The sequence below is a fragment of the Ursus americanus genome, chromosome 14, assembly GCF_024610735.1.
Source record: "Ursus americanus isolate L20-20 chromosome 14, mUrsAme1.1.p, whole genome shotgun sequence".
In the NCBI taxonomy this organism is placed as follows: Eukaryota; Metazoa; Chordata; class Mammalia; order Carnivora; family Ursidae; genus Ursus; species Ursus americanus.
The window spans coordinates 58,429,019-58,447,768 of record NC_142140.1 but is presented as its reverse complement, the minus strand read 5'-3'; the positions used below and the strand labels follow the sequence as shown (position 1 = coordinate 58,447,768).

General features: G+C 59.0%; 1 protein-coding gene across 4 annotated transcripts; it reads right to left on the bottom strand.

Moving 5' to 3' along the window:
• Positions 1 to 1,267: 1,267 nt before the first annotated feature.
• SGTA (small glutamine rich tetratricopeptide repeat co-chaperone alpha) lies at positions 1,268 to 18,284 on the bottom strand. Of its 4 annotated transcripts, none has more exons than XM_045800090.2 (12): positions 18,129 to 18,283; positions 11,047 to 11,186; positions 10,468 to 10,574; positions 10,109 to 10,193; positions 9,012 to 9,111; positions 7,659 to 7,763; positions 6,665 to 6,803; positions 6,072 to 6,134; positions 4,941 to 4,978; positions 4,105 to 4,194; positions 3,780 to 3,902; positions 1,268 to 2,511 (listed from the first exon to the last, which is right to left on the bottom strand). In XM_045800090.2, exons 2-11 carry the CDS (start codon positions 11,144 to 11,146, stop codon positions 3,788 to 3,790), a joined length of 942 nt encoding a protein of 313 aa, XP_045656046.1. In that variant the 5' UTR covers positions 11,147 to 11,186; positions 18,129 to 18,283; the 3' UTR covers positions 1,268 to 2,511; positions 3,780 to 3,787. The 4 variants fall into 4 exon arrangements, with proteins under 4 accessions (XP_045656046.1, XP_045656048.1, XP_045656047.1 ...); XM_045800092.2 differs by lacking the exon at positions 18,129 to 18,283 and adding an exon at positions 18,042 to 18,124; XM_045800091.2 differs by lacking the exon at positions 18,129 to 18,283 and adding an exon at positions 13,820 to 13,953.
• Between the last annotated feature and the right edge of the window lie 466 nt (positions 18,285 to 18,750).

Sequence of the window (18,750 nt, the reverse complement as noted above, 5' to 3'; positions counted from 1 at the left end):
CTTAGTCCGGTGATGGTGGGGGACGCTCGAGGTCCAGCGCCCGGCGACTGCACACGGAGGGCGTGGGGACAGAGCACAGACCCCTTGATTCCATCTATGGTGCCGGCAGCTGCCCTGCCTCTCAAGGCTCAACCTACTCGTGGAAGCTTTCTCCGAGTCACGACTTATGCTAACTCTGTGTAATTGCTGTTTTTCCTTCCCCTCCACGCACCTCTGACAGGAATATTCAGAAAGATCCTATTTCCACCTTGTGTGGGATCGCGGAGTAATTACCCATGACACACGTCTTGTCAAGTCACATGGAGAAGCCGCCAGCTTCTGGGATGAGACGTTGACAGCTACATCTTTTCTTCCCTTCTTCCCACTCTGCCAGTGGCTCCAACGGAAAGTTCTGGCTCTTTCCTCAACACTTTGGTCGGGTGTGGGGCAGAAGCTCTGCAGGGCTGCTCAGTGATGGACACACAGGATGGAAGGAGTGAGAGGATCTGGGAGACCTAAACCGCCCAGGTAGTGGTTTCTGGAACACAGGGCTCATGCCCCCGTGCCCCCCAGTACCTCTGGGTGCGGCTCTCCAAACAGGTCCATCAGCATGACGCAGGCTCGTGCCAAGTGCAGAACCGACAGGGGGCTGAATGAGCGAACTCGCCAATTCAAGAGAAAGCAGAGACTGGGCCTGCAGGGGCTGAGCCACATCCCCGCCCCCACCCACTCGACGCCAGGAGCACCCGGTCATGACAGTCACAGATGTCCCCAGAATCAGGACTGCCAGTGAGCCTGCTGAGGAGCCCCACGTGTCTGAGAGACAAGGCCGGCCTGGCTCTCACCGTCCCTGGGACAGCCCCAACCCTGGGACTCGTTTCCCCACCAATGAAGGGAGCAGGCGGCCCTCACACGCAGGCCGCCTGGGGCCACCTCCCTCACCTGCAGCAGGTGCAAAGGGAGGCCCTGCGGGTTCCCCCAGGGAGAGTGGAGGTGCCCTCACAGCTCTGCCCAAGAGGCCTGGAGTGCAGCACGGCCCCTGGACTGAGTGTGATGGGAAACCAAGGTGTGGGAGAGGCAAAACACAGGAGCAGCCTGGAGGTTTGCAGTTTCTGGAATCATCCGTGACCCCCGATGTGGGAACGGCTTCCAGTTGCATCATATCAGCTGTCAATGTGACTGACACCCTGGGTGTGCCCGAGGTTGGAGCTCCAGACTGGGGGTTTCTGGAAGCTTGGGGCAAGGGAGCAGGGGTGGCGCAAGAGGTCAAGGCAGAGCGGAGCAGAGGTCGTGATGTCTATTTATTCCCCACACGTTTTCTTGTCACCATGGCTAGCACTCAAATTAGGACCCATCTCGCCAGACGTGGGTCGGACTGCGGGTGGCCGGCAGTGGCCCGTCTTCCTACTAGTTACCTACAACACACACGGTACTGGGTCTACCTTGCAGATGGCCCGGACCACCAGGGAGCCCCACATGATCCGATGCCAACACTGGTGCTCGCAGACCTGCCCTCCCCCCCCATCCTGCCCCAGTAGAGGCCGTGGGGATATCCGCAGTGGCCTTGTGTCCTGGGCAGGCTGCCTGGCCACAACTGGCATGCCTGCCTCCCGGGAAGCAGCTCTGGTGGCTGTGTGGCAATGTCAGGCCAAGGTGAGGGGCACCAGGGACCCCGCCGGCCCCCCAGCCCTGAACAGGACAGACGAGCCTGCAAGGACCCAGACATAATGGCTGGTAGGATAGCCTGTGGACAGAGGGCAGTAGGCTGGACACCCAGCCGGGGGCAGGCTGTAAGGTCATGATCGGCCCCTTGGGGTCTGTCGGTCATGAGTACTGGGATAGGAGTATCAGAGATGAGACACATGTCCATCAAAATGCTCGACTGGAAGAAAAGTCCCAGTACCTGGTCCTGTGTACCCCAGGACGGTCCCGCCCCCTGCTCCCAACTGGGGTGCAAGGTCATGGAAATCGTCTTTTAGGAAAATGCGTCCGAAGAGCTCCTCACACGAAAACCTGCGGTCCGAGGGGCAGGGTGGCCACTGGCGCCCAGACCGCGGCTGGCAGTGAGCTCATCCGAGAAGAGCGCGGCCGGGAGAGGCCAAGGTCGACTCAGAAGTGGCTTCTCCCATCTCCTCTGAAAACAGACCACGGGGGCTGCAGAAAGGGGCTCTGGGAGCCATGGGTGTCCCCGACGTGGCTTGACACAAAATTGTTTGCTTCCTGGAGAGTGGCTTGGGGACGACCCCCGCCCCGGAACAGTCTAGAAAACACTTTCACAACTGGGTTTTCAGGGGGCTGGGAGAGATCAGTGCTGGTCTGCGTTCACGGCTTGCTGGCTCTGTTTCGAGAAGGGTCTGGGGGCCGTGGGAAACTACAAACAGGGAGGGGAGGGCGAAGGAGTAATAAAAATCCATCTTAACATGCAGGTCCAATTTCTGTTTCTTTTTCTCTCTTGGATGGTCCAAGGGGAGAAGACGGCAAAATGCGAGACGGCTTCCAGTCGGTGGGAAGGAGCTGGTGGCACTGGGAGGGCTGGGGGGAGAAGACACGAGGGTGGCAAGTCAGGCCACGGCCCAGGCAGCCCCGTTCACAGGCTGGGCGGCACCCGGGCGGCGTTAGCGCAGACGTAGAACGTCGCTGCAGGCTCTGGGGCCGAAGATACGGCAATGCTGGCGAAGGTGTTTTGCAGATAAGGTTAAGACATATAACAAATGCAAAACCGGTCTCAACTAGGTTTCGTTTTTTCCTTTAAGAGTGCTTTAAAAAAAAAAAGAAAAGAAAAAAGAAAAATGTGCCCAAATAATTGACATTCGTTGCTGCAGGTGGAGAGATCAAAGCTGTTTTCCCTGTTCCTCAGTGTTTCTGGCTTTTAAAAAATTTTTAAAACTTTTTAAACTATTTTTTTTTAGTAATCTGTATTCCCAACGTGGGGCTCGAACTCTTGACCCCAAGATCAAGAGTCACACCCTCCAGGGTCTGAGCCAGCTAGGCGTCCCGTCCTTTGAAAATTTTTTTTTAAAAGATTTTATTTATTTATTTGACAGAGAGACAGCCAGCAAGAGAGGGAACACAAGCAGGGGGAGTGTGGGAGGGAGAAGCAGGCTCCCAGCAGAGGAGCCTGATGTGGGACTCGATCCCGGAACGCCGGGATCACGCCCTGAGCCGAAGGCAGACGCTTAACGACTGCGCTACCCAGGCACCCCCGGTCCTTTGAAATTTTTAACAGAAAATCACGGTCAAAGGAGAAAGGAGGACAATGAGGCCCGGGACTGCCGGGTGGGAAAGCCCCATGCCAGGAAGCACATCTATGGGCAAAGGATGAGTCTAGGGGCCCTGGGGGTGGCCCCCGAGCCAGACATGGCCACCGGGCCCCCCAGTCTGTTTCCAGCAATCCTGCCTTAACAGCTGCTTCTGGCAAACACACACACGCGCACGCACACACAAGGCGAACCCCGGGCTTGCAGTGTGAGGCAGCGCGGGCCTGTCGGCCTCCCTCCCGGGGACCTCACTGGCCACCGCTGTGGCTGCCCAAGTGTTTTCTGCACAAACGCGGACAACTGGCGCTCAGGCCACAGCACCGCCAGGGAGCCGTGGGGGCTCAGCCCTCGTCCACACAAACCCCACTCAGGTGACGAGTCCACCCACAGATGGCCACCGGGAAGGAACAAGACCCGAGTGGAAACACGTGGAAAGGGGTCTGATGATCCCAGACACCCCCCACCACGGAGACCCTCCCAACCCTGTGGACGCAGGGCCATCAAATAGGGGCTTTCCCCCGCTCACGGCCCACAGGGACTCACGTGGGCAGTCACTCCTGCTGGTCGTCATTGCTGGCACTGGGGGTCCGACTTCGGATCTGACTTCGGAGCTGTTCTATCAACTCTGGGTTCTGCTGCTGCATCTGCTGGGCAAACTGCTGGCCACTGCAGGGGAGGCAGGCCCCGGCTCAACCAGGAGGCCCAGGCCCCTCCTGGCCCTTCCTAGGCGCACGCCCCCCACAGGCAGCGCGACCACTCCCTGGAGGACGCGGGGTCCAACGGAGCGCCCAGGGACACAGTGCCCCCGCTCTTACGCTCACGGGTGGGCCCCCACCCCACCTGAGCCCCACTGAGCAGGTCTACTCACGCCTGGATGAGACTGGCCAGGTCGTTCTGTGAGGGGCTGGTGCCGGGAGTCCCCAGGGGGTTGTGGCCGCCCGAAATCATCCCGGACATGCTGCAAGGAGAGCCCACGACGTGACAGCCAGCCCAGCCTGCCCATTCCCACCAGGCTCTGCTGTTTCACCCACACGGGCTGCCCTGTGTTACTGTCCGGCAGCCCCTCTGGGGCCCAGGGCTGCCCTGGCCCAGCCCACCCCTCTCTCTGATGGCAGCTGCTCTGAGCTCCAGCAGCTCACTCGGGAACAGCCTGTTCTTGGCTTAAAGACAGAAGTCCTCAACCAGGGGACACACGGCCATGCCTGGGGATGCTGGCCGGCCCCCACAGTGCCGCCACCCCGGTCAGCAGTGCTGTCGATGAGAAACTCTGCTTTAAGATCTGACCACAGTCTGGCAGTTCTTCACTAAGTTACAGAGAATCACCATGTGACCCAGCAATTCCGCTCCTGGGTGTGGACCCAGAACTGAGCCCATGACGCTCAGGGAGGGAACCTGACACAGAAGGCCATGTGGTGTGAGTCCACGTGTGTGACACGTCCAGAACAGGCTCTTCCGTGGACGGGGAGGGGGCTCGTGGGGGCTGGGGACTGGAAAGTGTCTCTAATGGGCACAGGGACTCTTTTTGGGGTGATGGAATGTTCTGGAGTTAGATGGTGGTGATGGCTGTGCAGGTAAATATACCTAATGCCACTGCACTGTAAACCCTAAAATGGTTAAAATGGGCAAATTTTACATTATATGCATCTTGTCACGATAAAAAAAGAAATCTAACCCCAAGTCCCAAAGAAAGATGGTGTCACTTACAGCTGCTGAACTTGGGGATTGTTCATTAGGTTTGATGCCTGAAGAAAAGAACACGTCATCAGACACCGCAAGCGCCCACACCCATCTTCAGACCGCAACACTCCACCGTGAGCGCCCTCAGCTCTCCCGGCACGCGCACCAGGCCAGGTCGACGCCCTTCCCCGACACGGTTTACCACTTTGATCATCCTGTTTGGGTCTTGTCCCTCCTCAGGACCCATTTTAGGAAGCGGCCAAGCGGGGCGCTGAAGAGGGCCCACCCGGCGTGGCTCACGGGGGCCCGGCTAACCTCTGTGAGACACCGGAGGTCAGGTTCTCGGCTCCACGGGCCAGTCTCCGCCCTGACCACCCACCCTGCGTTGCCATCGACGCAGCATGGCTGTCCGCTAACAAGATTACAAAATCCAGCTGCCCCCACGTGCAGGAGGTCGAGAGGTGTGACCACTGCCGGGCTGAACCCTCCCGTCCTCCGAGGGCTTGTGCCCCCAGCCCCGGGGCGGAGCCCGGCCAGCCGCCCTGTGTGCCGACTCCCCTGTGTGCCGACTCAGGAGGCAAGACGCTCCTTGTTGCCCTAAAGGCATTTCTGCCAGAGGGTTGGGGATTTCTCTCTTCCCAACACGTGGAGACCCTGGCCTGAGGCCCCGTGAGCCAGCCGTGTAGCCTGCGGTCAGTGGACACTCGTGTGCGGGGCCAGCCCGGCACAGACTAGCACTTCCGGCCTTAAGCCTCTGGCATCGGAAGGTGGCGCTGCCGCCTCAGGGGCATCCACCCGAACCTCGGGCAGCAGGTGCGCTGTGCTGCCACAGCGCGAGGAGGAGAGTGAGCTGGGGAGGGGGTGCCGCCTCTCTGGGAAGCAGGAGGCAGAATCGTGGGTCCTTTGCGCTCAGTATGGAGGGGTCTCACTTGGGGCAGTGCCTGGGGACATCTGTGGCTGTCACACAGGAGAAGCTCCTGGCGTCGAGGCGGTGGGGCTGGGGATGCTCCTCGGCCCACACGGCGCCCCGGTCCCGCCCTCAGAGAACGGCCAGCCCAGTGTCGGCAGGGCCCAGGCCGGGCAGCCCAGGCCCGTGGCAGGCGGACGCAGGCCTGGGTGGTGGGTCTGGACCCCGTGGGAGACGGGAGTGCAGGTTACCATGCTCATGAAGCTGGGGTTGTTGAGCAGGCCGGCGATGTCAAAGCTGCCGACACCTCCTGTCTGTGGGGGTGAGAAGAACCCTGGTGAGTGATCGCAGGACCATGACACTGGCCCCTGGCACAGACGCAGAAGATCCCACAGGGAGGCAGCGGAAACCCTAACAGGCATAGGGCTCCGACACCCTCTCAAGCCAGCATCCAGGCCTCGCGGCCACACGCTGCTTTGTCAAAGGCACGCGTCACAGTATCGATCACTTAGGAAAGTACCGTGTAACGCTCCGACATCTTGGGCCCCCGCGGAGCCTGCAGGGCCCTCAGAGGTGACCAATGCCCACCAGTCCACCGCCCACACCCCCAGCCCTCCTCCATCAGGCTCTCACACTCCGGGCCGCCACCCCCTGCCCTGACCGCCCCAGAGCCAGGTCTCCGACAGCTAGAGTCGGCCCCCAGCCCAGACTCTGCTGAGAGCACTCACCTAGCCTGTCCTAGGCCTGCATCCCCTGCCTTACCCGTTCCTTCCCATGGAAACCCTGGTAAAGAAACTGGCCCACATTCCCGTTCCCTCCTGCTCCCTTCCCCGGGGCCACTCACGGGACTCGGCGTCTCTCTCAACTTCAGCTCGGCTATCTTGAGGTTCGACTTATAGGTCTCGTTATCAGGATCCAGCTCCAAGGCCTTTTTGTAGTAGGCCACGGCTTCAGTGTGCTTGTTCAAACTGGAGAGCGCGAGGCTGGGGGAGAGACACCGGCGTGTGGGGAGAGGGCCTGGGAGGCTGCCCGCCACTCCAAAACCACTCCGGTGGCCGCCGTGGCCTAGCGTCTGGTGGGGATGGTGGGGACGGCATGCAGGGCCGTGGGGGCTGAGAGGGTGGGTGTATGAAAAGAATTCAAAGGCACACGGGCTGCCGCCCCAGAGGGATCCACACAACGGGCTTGAAGGCCCAGAGGAGGGCCACAGAGGCAGAGGGCAGGATGGTCAGATGTGGCTGCCTATTCTTGACCCAGAATTCCTAAAACGCCAAACTCCCCAAGTCACAGGCATCTCCTGGTATTCCTAATGAGCCCCTTTGATCGCACCCGAGTTTACGCCCATGAGGTGACTCAGGATGGGGCTGGTGGCCAGGAAGAACAAATCTGGCATGTGAGGGGGAACCTCGTGACCCCAAACCTCTGGGAGGAGAGAAGGCTGGACAGCAGGCTGCAAAACTGAACGAGATGTGGAGAAAGTCCCCATTGCTGAAGGTATCACGTCCCACTCTAGGGAGACAGAGCTCCCGCCCGGGGACCCTCCTGGACCCCGCCCTGCGGAGCTCTTCATCTGCGTCCTCTGCGGTGAACTGGTGCGCACAAGTGTACCTCCAGCAAACCGCTGGAGCACAGGAGAGCGAGCGCTGGGAGCCCTGATTTACAGCAGCTGGGTTGGAAGGAGGGGAGGCCCAGATTTAAGACATGTGAGTGGGGCCGAGCCCTGACTCCCGTTTAGACTAGGATCAGGACGAAAGCAAACAGCCAGACGTCTGGCAGGTGGTGGGGCGGTCCAGGAAGGCAGAGCTGCCGTGGCCCCTCCCGGCCCCCAGGGCACTCACCCCATCCTGCCATAGGCTTTGCTGTAGGACGGGTCTATGCAGATGGCTCGCTCACAGTCCTGCACAGCCCCAGTGTAGTTCCCGAGTTTGCTGTAGGCCGCGGCTCTGGGGAAACAAAGCAGGGCAGGCAGAGCTGGGGGGCTTGCTCGCTGCCAAGGAGGAGCCTCAGCGTCCCCATCGGTCAGGCGGGGGAAGGGGATGGGACACAGGGTTGCCAAGGGCTTCTGTCTGCGGAGCACCTGTGCTGGGGGCTGCGACAGGAGACAGCCTCCTGGGGAAACTGAGGCAGGAGGCAGCGCAGCTTGGCGCAACGATGCTGCAGAGCGCCTGGCTGTGACAGGACCAGGATCTGAACCCCGAGTGCACGGGCGCAGCACCTGGGCTCTGCCCACCGTCGGGAGCCGGCGCCCATTCTACATTAGGGAACATCTGACGTTAGATGGTAACTGATCCACTGTGAGCCCCCTGTGCAAGCTCTCAGGGGGCTCCTCTCACGCGAGATGGTTTCTCGGGCTGCTTCAGGTTGTAATACTGCACTTGGCAGTTCTCCCAGGTTTTGAGGCACAGAAAGGCATCAGATAGGAAACACTGAGCGGCTGGGCAGCTGGAGGCCGTGTGGGATTCCTGGGACTACGCGTGCAACTCTGCTGCCAATCTGCTTGTGTTATTGCCCCGAAGAGTCAAAAGAAAGCAACGAAGACGACAAGCAGTTCTACCCCAGTGGGAGTGCAGCTGACGTGCGGCCCCTCCTCCGGCCTCGGCTACCCACCATCGGCTCTGGGGGCTTGTGCCCTGAAGCGCAACCCTGCATCCCACGTCCCGCTCAGTCCCTCTCGTTAGCACAACAGTCTGTCCTGGGAGGCCATGGGAGAGCGGAGGCAGCTTCCCCTTCCGAAGGACGGGGCAGGTGGGGATCCTCACGGCCAGCAGCGGCGCCGCCGTGAACGCGGGCCCAGAGCGTCACCCGTGGTCTGGCTTATTTCCCTGCTGCGTGTCCGTGCAGCATGCTGCCCTGATTTTAATTTTTTTTTTTTAAAGATTTTATTTATTTGACAGAGATAGAGACAGCCAGCGAGAGAGGGAACACAAGCAGGGGGAGTGGGAGAGGAAGAAGCAGGCTCATAGCAGAAGAGCCCGATGTGGGGCTCGATCCCATAACGCCGGGATCACGCCCTGAGCCGAAGGCAGACGCTCAACCGCTGCGCCACCCAGGCGCCCCTGCCCTGATTTTAATCTTAATGCCACGCTCAGCTGTGCTCGACTGCACGCTGGCCGCTGGCCGCTGATCTGGGGCTCTGGCTGAACCCCTAAGCGACAGGACAAGCACCTCTCCCGTGCGCGCCCGGCCAGTACCTGTTACAGAAATAGACCGCGTTGGCCGGGTTCAGCTCGATGGCTTTCCCATAGAAGTGCACGGCAGCTTCAAAGTTCTCTACTTTCATCTGCTCGTTTCCTAAAGAGAAAGAAAAAACAGTATACGCCCTGCTGTTCCCGTCGGGCCCGAGGGCTCTGAGTCGTTAGGCCCGGCTTTCCTGGGGTTTTCTCTGAAGGTGAGACGACTTTGGGGGGCAGGCTGCAACACTCAGATGTGGGCTTGGGGGGGCGGGGTGTGGAGGATGTGGTTTGCATCTGGCATCCTGTGGGTTCTGGCCTGAGCCGGTGCTCTGTGATGACTGTCACTGCTTTGGTTGTGACATCTACAGACATATGTCTCTAACACTGTCAATTTTGCTCCTTCCTTTGGAAGTAACTAACTTTCGTGAAATGTAATTCAAATAACCTAAAACTCACATTTTTAAACTCTACAACTTAGCAGTTTTTAAATATTCACACCACCATGATCTAATTCCAGAACATTCTATATTTCCCCAAAAAGCCGCGCTGACCCTCTCAGCAGTCATCCCCCATCCCCTCTCCAGTCTCTGACACACACTAACTCATTTCTGTGTCCGTGGAGGAGCCTACTCTGGACGTGGCACACATGTGGACGCACATGCCATGGGGCCTTCTGTGTCTGGTTCCCTCCCTGAGCACTGGGGGCTCAGGGTCTGTCCCCAGGGCAGCGTGTGTCAGCGCCTTGCCCGTTTGTAGCCGAGGACATCCTAGAGCATGGACAGGTCACATTTACCAGTTTATGGACATTTGGGCTGTTCTATCTTTTGGCTGCTGTGGACACACGCCTGCATTTCTCCTGGGCCCACACGTGGGAGGGGAGCGGCTGGGCCACGTGCCCACCACGCGACCACGTGTGGCTGTCAGAATGCCTTCCACGGCCAGGCCTGCCCACATTCCCACGGGCCGTGCACACCTGTGTTTAGCGGCCCTGTCTCCCGAGGCCGTGTGCCGTGTGCAGCCTCGCAGTACCGCCCTGCACCGCCGGGGGCCCGCCCGCCAGCCCGCAGTCCAGGTGGGGGCGGTGTCTGGTGGGGGTGCAGACGGCCCTGTCTCACCTTCAGTTTTGAGGCGCTCCGCCTCAGCCGAGTCCTCCTCTGAAGGCGGAGCCTGCTCGGGGCTCCTTAGGTCCTGCGGCGCCTCCTGGCCCCAAGGCAAAGACGAGCTGTTTAAGGGGCGGCGGGCAAGCCTGCCGCCTCCCTCCTGCTCAGGGACCACCCGCGAGGGCAGCTGAGCTCCGAGGGAGAGCCCCTCAGACAGGGGGGCTGGTGCCGAGCCCCCCACTTCCCCGTCCACAAGCCGGGCACCGCGGCTCCGCAGTGGGAAGCCTGGGAGAGAACGCGGGTCGTGCACGGGTGCCCCAGAGCCCCTGGCTGCTCTTGCTGTTACCTCTGCTCTGGGAAGCCCAGAGGCTCACCTTGCCCACAGCAGCCGCTTCAAATATTTCCGGAAGAGTCTGAGGGAGAGCGAGGTCGCGGTCTTCCACAGTCACCCCAAAAGCAGTCTCCAGGCACTGGATTGCAACTGTGGGGGGGACAAAGGCATTTTCTTCTGAACGCAGCCCAGACTTTAGGACTCTGGGGCTCAGAGGGAGTCCTGCCCCCGAGAAACCCAGGTCAAAGGCCTGGCACGTGGCAGGTGCCAAAACACCACCTCCCACCGTGTCACCGCGGGCTGAGCCAGCTGGACACCAAGGGGCTGGTGGTGGGGTCTGGGCAGAGGGCCGCTTGAGTGCCAGTCCGGCCTGGGCTCCTTGCCCCCCTGGCCCCATGTGGCTTCCAGGGGGGCCATGGCTGCTCCACCTTCTTTTCAGAGAAAGCCTTTCTTCTCTGATCAGTGGAGTTGCACCCATGGCGTGGTGGAGGAGAATGTTCTGGAAATGTCCCTCGACGAAAACTGGGGACAGTACCAGAACACCCGCAGGAGGCTGGGCCTGCGGTGACGGGGGCTGGCTACATGTGATGGGAAGGAGGGAGCGCAGCGGACCCACACGCACCTTCCAAGCTCTCCTGGGCGTCGGATGAGAGCCCCCCATGCCGGAGCTGGTCGTGCAGGAACCGGATGATGGCGTAGGCCAGGCGCTTCTTGTTATCCATCTTGAGACAGGAAGAGACCACGCCCCGGGGTTTTTAGGATCTGCAGACCCAAGTCGAGGGCGTGAGGAGCACAGATGGGGGGCACGGGTGCTGCTGAGACAGTGCCCGTGGCACCTGCTTCTCCAGGCCCCCCCTGGACCACTAGGCCCCGGCTCACCAGGCCTGCACCAGCCCTGGCCCCAGGGAAGCCACTTTAAGCACCCTAGCCAATTCTACCTGAAGCACAAGTGAGGCAGAAACAGTTATGACCCCGTTTCACAGATGAGACACTGAGGCTCCCGTGGGCAGATGGAAGAATGCTCCCAGCCATCCTGCCTGCTTATTCTAAAGAAGGCCACGTGGCCTTGGCCGTCACCACCCTTTCACAGCCTCAATGGCACATGGGGGCTCCCAGGGATGTGGAGGGCCGCCCCGCAAGTGCTAGTCCTGCAGGTCTACGAACCCCGAGTTTTAGCTAAGCACAAGCCAGACCCCAGTCCCATCCGCTTCTCCATTCAGACTGAGAAAACAAACTGATGGTTCTCCAGGTTCTCAGTCCCCCGAGGGACATGAAGGGGTTGGACAAGTATTGTGGGGGTGGGGAGCAGGAGATGGAGTGGGGGCAGGAGGGGAGGGGCCCAGAGTAGACCAAAAGGCCCCAGAGGCACGGAGCCCTTCCCAGGCTGTCCAAGGGCCTTCTCTTGGTCCCTCTGCTATGTGCTGGACTCCCAGGCCAGGAGCGATCACGCCTCGGGGGCTGTGGACCACGTCTGGGCACATCTATCGTGCTCCCGGCATCGGCGGTGAGGACCTGCTGCTCAGCCCCCAGCTCCCAGCATGCCCACACAGCACAGAACGATCCGGCTCCAGCGTCTGCAGTGCCCAGGGGAGAGGCCTGGTCGGGAACACTCTGGGCGTGAAGGGTCTGCTACCTGAAGGTCTATGATGGGTCAGGCAGGGCACAACACCGTCGCACCCCCTCTGCACCACACCTCCACGGCTGCTCCTGCTGACAGAGGCAACAGGCTGGGGATGGGGGTCTGTGAGGAGCGGCCGGCCTGAGGCTGCTCAAGTCCACCCGCGCAGCCAGAACCCACAGCAGAAAACACCTTGGTCTCCCCAAAACGCCTCCAGTGGGGCAACAGCCTGTGCCCCACAGAAAACAAGGAGTGGGCCTCTTGACCACATTCTCATGAACCTGTTACCAGCCACGATGGAAGCATCCATCATGCAGCCCCAGGCTCTCCACAGAAATGGTGCCAGTAGCGGGGGGGGGGGGGGGCGCTGGGCAAGGGCAGTCGAGACACTCGGTGCTGGCCGTGTGCAGAGAGCGCGGTCTCTGGTTCACGGGAATCTATGTCCATCAACAGCTGCTTCTCAAAGGGAGGGAACGAGACACAGAAGGCCACACGGCGTGAGTCCACGTGTGTGACACGTCCCGAAGTGGCTCCTCCATGGACAGGAAGGGGGTTCGTGGGGGCTGGGGGAGGGGTGGGGAACGACAGCCGATGGGCATAGAGTTTCTTTTTGGGGTGATGGAATGTTCTGGACTTACAGAAAGGGGCAGTTACACAGCAGTGTGAATATACCAAAATGCACTGAATTCTAAGGTATGTGAATTATACCTCAATCTTAAATAAGGGAGAAACCAAAAACACCCGTGTTCCATAAAGCTGGTGAAGGAACTAAAGCTCTTGAGGATGGTAATGAGCTCCCCATCTCTGGACACAACGACCCCTTAGCCAGCAAGAGCCTCTGGCTGGAGAACCTCCCTAGAACTGGAAGGTGTGAGGTCAGGATGGGCCCGCACCTGGGGGCGAGTGGCCAGTCCCAGACCAGAGGACCTTAGGGGCGAAAGAGGGGCCCACAGAGATCAACCACCACAACCCACTCATTTTGAGGGAAGCAAAGCCCCAAAAGGTGAGTCCTGCTCCCCAAGGATCTAGAGAGCGAACCAGTCGGCCTGCTGACCTCCGAACCTAAGGAGAACGGACCGAGTGTCGAACTGTCCTCATTTTAGGCATTTGTTCTGGCAGCAGTACTGTTCACGACAGCAGACAGGCAGACACGACCCCAGCGTCCGTCCGCAGACGAATGAGTGAACAGTGCGGTCCATCCACACACTGGAACACGATCCAGCCACAGGAAGGGACTCTGACACCGGGCTCAGCGAGAGTAGCCAGACCCAGAAGGACACATCCCGCAGGACCCCACTCCCAGGAGATCCCGGATAAGTCCCATCCACACAGACAGAGAGGAGCTGGGGGAGCCAGGGCTGGGGAGTCCGTGCTTCCTGGGGACAGAGTCTCTGTGTGGGGAGATGGAACGTTCTGGAGATGGGGGGGGGCTGCAGGACGGGGTTTAGTGTGCTTCATGCCACGGAGCTGTGCACTTAGAGATGGTTACGATGGTAAACTTTGTTTTGTGTCTCTTACTATAATTAGAAAATGTTTTGTTTTGTTTTCAAAGTCTGAGGTCCTCCCCTTCAGACGTACGATCCCAGGACACTTTGTATGTTGTGTTCCAAGTCAGGCCTAGAGGGTCACGTTTGGGCAGCGGCCTGCGGAGAACGAACCTTGCATTCTTAAGTCCCTTAAGTGCCTGCACCCCACCTATGTGTTCCAGGCACCACTTCTGAGCACGGTTCCCCTCCCCTCCCATGGGTCACTCACACCGGGCTTTGTGCACACATACGTGTGTACGGGAGGACAGGGCTCGGTCTTCCCTCCCAGGGAACGAATGCTGGTCCTGATGCTGATGGGCGCTCGCTTAAGACTGGACTGAGAAGGGAAATCTGGTCTTCAGCAGACGTTTCCTGCTCTCCTGGTCTGAGTGGTGAAGATGGGTGGGGGAGCAGTATATGAGACTACTGAGGTTCATGGAGGCAAGGGTTCAAAAAACTAAAGACCAAGTCCTGCTCCTTTCTCGCATACTTTCAGCCCTTCCCATGCCCCCAGCCCTTGGAGCCTCAGGGCTTCTGCATGCAAGGATCCCCTGCCCCCAGTGGACTTGAAGCACTCTGGCCTGATCTCCCTGGCATCAGCTCTCACTGCCTGCCTCCTGGGCTTCTCCTGGTCTGTCGCTTGGTCTTCTCAAATGCCGGCCCCTCGAAGGCGATTCACCGTCAAGAAGTCAGAGCCTCTGGAGCCTGCCCTGGGTCTGGCATATGGGTGACAGGCCATGGAGGCCTGATTGCCTGGGAGGACACGGGCCTGGACTCATGTCTTAGGCCCAGCCATTTCTGCCTGAGGCGTGTTCCATATCACCTTCCCCACCCTAAGCTAAGGAATGCTCTCTGTCCCATTTGAGAGTCCCAGCCAATACCCTCACTGTCCTCTTCTATAAAATGGGTTAACAGAGGTGTCCTTATCAGCTGTTCCAAGAATTCATGACTTGACGCAGAGTTTCTCTACCTTGGCACCACTGACATCAGGGGCTGGATCATTCGTTGCTGGTGGGGGGGCGGGAGCCGTCCTGTGCCGAGCAGTGTTAACACCACCCCTGGTCTCTGTCCCGTATGCCCTGAGGCAAGGGGCACAATCTCCCCTGGGTGACAGCCCTTGGATCAGGGGGTTCCAGTGATCCCCAGGAGTATCTGTGTTCTGGAACCATCTGACTCCTGAGGTCCTGGTTTGCTGCACACATTGAAATACACACTGAGTGGGAAGGAGAGAGGGGGTGACTCACAGACGCTGCAGTCACCCTGATTTGCACCCTCTGACCCCGGGGGATTTCCTCTGGGGTCCAGCATGAGCAGGGACGGGATTCAACATTTTTCCAAATAATCAGCGCAGGGTCTCTCCTGCTTGGCCCTAACATTAGGGGCAGGTCACTGTCCATGGGGGCGTCCTGAGCACTGTGGGGGTTCCGCAGCATCCCTGGCCACACCCCTTCAATGCCAGGAACCCTCCACAGTGGTAACCACCACAGATGTCCTCAGACACGGCCGAACTACCCAGCAGAAAACCCCTGGACTCTAAGTGGGAGAAGTAAAGGCTCTAAATGAGCACGAGTGACTTTTCTGGCCAAAGAACCTCGCCGCCAGCTTTCTGGAAACCTGTTTGCACATTCTGGGTTTCAGCCTGCAGCAGAGGACTCTGTCCCAAAGGAGCCGGCAAGGCATCTGACACAGGTGGGCCTCAGAAACTTGCTTCTTTGAGAGACAGTCTGCGAATCTTACTTCCGCGCACGGCTTTTGAGATGAACCTCCTTCTGCTCTCCACGAAGCTGGGCCCAGCAAAACACGAGGACAGCACTTTTCCTCGACTCCTACCAGGCACCCGGACCCTTCAGAACAATCACAACTTGTAGGGTTTTGGCTGCCGGACAGAATTCTCAGAGAAGGCCTACTCTCTGAACAGTGAGTGCTTTATAAGCTCTCAGAAAGCAGCACCGAGGTGCCGGCCACACAGGGTGCCCGGCGAGCCTGGCGAGGGTGGAGTGGGGGTCCTGGGGCCAGCTCCTCTGGTGGTCTTCACACTCTCTCCCGGCTCTCAGTCCACCTTTTCGTTTCCTCACTTAAAAACAGAAACAGCCTCTACTTCTTTTATTTCCCTGCCCAGAACTGGTCAAAGGGAAAAAATGGCATGCCTCCCTCGAATGACCCCTGACTACCCCCGCCACCCGGGCGGTGGAGCGCCCGCTGCTGAGGACTGCCTGCCTCCATCCCGAGCCCGGAGCTCTGCTCACAAACAGCAGTGTGCCAGGCCAGTGCCCTCATCCTCTCTCTCATCCTAGCACACCCCCAGTGTCCGAGCAAGGACCGTCCCAAGGCTTGAGTCCACAACCCTCACCGCAGCCTGTTTTCTTCTAAAATGCTGCCAGAATGCTCTGCATGCTTCAAAACCATCAAAAGCTCCTTGGAACTTCGTGAGTGCGCATGTGATGCCCTTCACCAAACCCTCACTGGCTCCACTCAAACACACTGCTCGCCTTTCCTCCAACCCATCTGGAAACTCTTAATTCCCTTCAACACCGAGCTGCAAAGTTATCTCAGACAGAGCTAGATGCCCTTTTTTTCTGGCAAAGTCCAAGTACCAGCCTTATCACCAGCCCAGAAGGCTTTAAAACTGTCTGTCATCCATCCCCCGCCCTCACCCAGACTCTAAGCACTGGACAGACATCTTCCCTTTCAACCCTAGCAACTCAGCTGTGTCTGATCCACATGGTCTTGGGAAAATGTTAGATCCCTGTCAAATTCAGAGCCACCTGACCAAGTTCTCTGGAAGACCATAAGAGACAACAAACCTTGGGTCCTACCTACCAACAATTTCCTTTATTCCTTCAACCCCCCTGCTGAGCATTTCCCACAGGGGCTAGTGTTGGGTCTTTGGCAAAACACACGTAGGATCAAAGTCAGACCACAGGTCGCAATCTGGGGCAGAGCTTAACCCCATTTACAGTGGCTCACTCTTCCTGAAAGACTCAACTAGAATACACCTCAGGTGAAATTGCTGGTGTGCGAAGTGCTTTCCAGGCCCCGAGCTCAGTGCACTCCATGCAATGGCTTATGGAAGGGGGTCAGTGATCATTTTCTGAAAAGGGCCACGGGGCTTCTGTGGAAACCACTCAACTTTGTTCTTGTGCAAAAGCCGTCATAGGTTTTGTGATGGAGTGCTCCCACAAAACTTCATTTACAGAAACAGGCTGCAGCTGGATTTGGCCCCCTACTCACAGTCAGCTGAGCCCCTGGGTTGTTTATGCCAATCCCCATTGTACAGAAGGAAAAACTGAGTCTCAGAAAGATGGGGTGCTACCCGAGGTCACCCAGCTTAGAAGATGCAAACCAGGAATTTCGAGCCCCGCAGTCGGACTCCAGAGCCTAAACTCCGAAGTGCCCTTTCCTCTCCCCACAAAACCTGCACGTGATTTCTTGAGTTCATACCCACGCCCTTGTGCACACGCAGTTCATGCTGGTGAAGAAGCACTGGCCTAGAGGAAGGTTTAACTTCCCCGCTGTGGACACTGTGGACGGTCCTCCGTGAGGAAGTCCTGGGCACCGTCGGGTGTCAGGCAGCATCCCTGGCCCCCACCCACTTGATGCCAGGAGCACACCCAGTCGTGGCAACAACAAATGACCCCCAGACATTGCCCTGTGTCCCCCACGGCAACAAAACCACTGGTCTGGGGATAGAAAAGCAGACAGACCAATCAGAGATAGAAAACCAAAGGAAATGGGGACATCCTCCAGCCTAAGGGATGCAGACTGCACACGTTTTCTGACACCTAATAAACTAGCCACTCTCTAGTAAACTCTTAACAAGCAGCAGGAACCTGAGCGGAGAACGTTCTACTTATTTAACTTCACAGTGAGCCAAGGAAGTACGTCTTCCACGGTCCCTGTTTTAGAAAAAAAGCGCTGCTCAGAAACGGAAGCGATCTGCCCAAGCTCACACAGCCAGTGAGGAGGTGGAGCTGGTCCTCAGTCCCAGCTCCTTCCCATCTCTAGCACAACCGACAGCAGACCCTAGCTGTGAAAGACCTAACAACCGCTGACCCCATTAAGCTCTCACTTTGCGCTAGGCCCTGTGGCTTTAATCTTCCCAAGACCCCCACCCCACCCAGTCAGGCAGGAACCGTAACGACGCCCGTTTTACAGCGGGGGAAACTGAGGCTTCGAGAAGCCAAGAGGCCGGCCAGGTGGAGAGCGGCGGCGCTGGGACAGGACCCCGACCTGTGCCCCACGAACGGGACTGTGTTTCCGGACAGCAAAAGACACCCTCACTGCCTGCGAGCCACTTTCACCTCCTGCTGTCCACCCACGGGCCTGCGAACCAGCACTTCCCGGGCCTAGGGTGCGGGGCAGGTACAGCAGGGCCGGCGAGGGCCTGCCCGACGCCACCCTGCCTCAGTTTCCCCTTCGCGCCTCCCACTCACAGCAGCCAGCAGATCGCGGCGACCCAAGCCCCAGACCAACCTCTCCTTACGGGCCCTGGAGCCCCGGGGGCTCTGAACCGCGGACCCCAGGCCCACCCGGCTCTGCGCCGGCCACCCCACGACTCACCTCTCAGGCGGCCGAACGCCGACCCACCGACGGCTGCGCCTGCGCACCGCGGCGCTGCCCGGCCCCGCCCCCGGCCGCGACGCCTGCGCGGAAGGAGCCGGCTCCGGTTGGGTTTTATTCTGCGCAGGCGCGTTAATTATCGAGGCTGGCGCGGGGAGAAGTGACGTAACTTAGAGGTGGGGGCGAGCTGGTCGTTAGGGCAACTGACCTCTGCGACCGAATGGAGGCCGGAAATCAGGACGGATTTCCCCTCTCGAGCGGGAATGGAGCGGTGCATGGTGGGACAGTGGCAGACTCCGGCGTGTTCGGCAGAGCCAGTCACGTGGCACCGAGCCGGCCACGTGGTGTTGCCGTGTTTGGGTATCTGGCGCCTGGAGCGGCACGGGCGCTCTGTGAATGGCAGCGACTGTTACCCACAAGCTTTTACACTTATTCACCCACCCATCCACCCACAGACGCATTCTTTCATTCATTCAACCCCTAAGACGTAAAGGAATACAGGAAATACTTGTTTACAGCAGGTGCCTAATAGCCAACAAATATTTACCGCAAACCAACTGTAAAAACCAGGAAAGTGTGTGCTCCCGTTGCCTTGTACTGTGGTTGACGAACCGCAAACTAG

Bases quoted from the DNA above. Each gene is read 5' to 3' on its own strand.
- SGTA (XM_045800093.2), bottom strand. From the start codon at position 11,146: ATGGATAACAAGAAGCGCCTGGCCTACGCCATCATCCGGTTCCTGCAC. The intron at 6,804-7,658 runs GTGAGTGCCCTG...TCTCTCCCCCAG, and splicing joins AAAGCCTATGGCAGGATGGG to CCTCGCGCTCTCCAGTTTGA. The intron at 6,135-6,664 runs GTGAGTGGCCCC...TCACCCCCACAG, and splicing joins TGAGAGAGACGCCGAGTCCC to ACAGGAGGTGTCGGCAGCTT.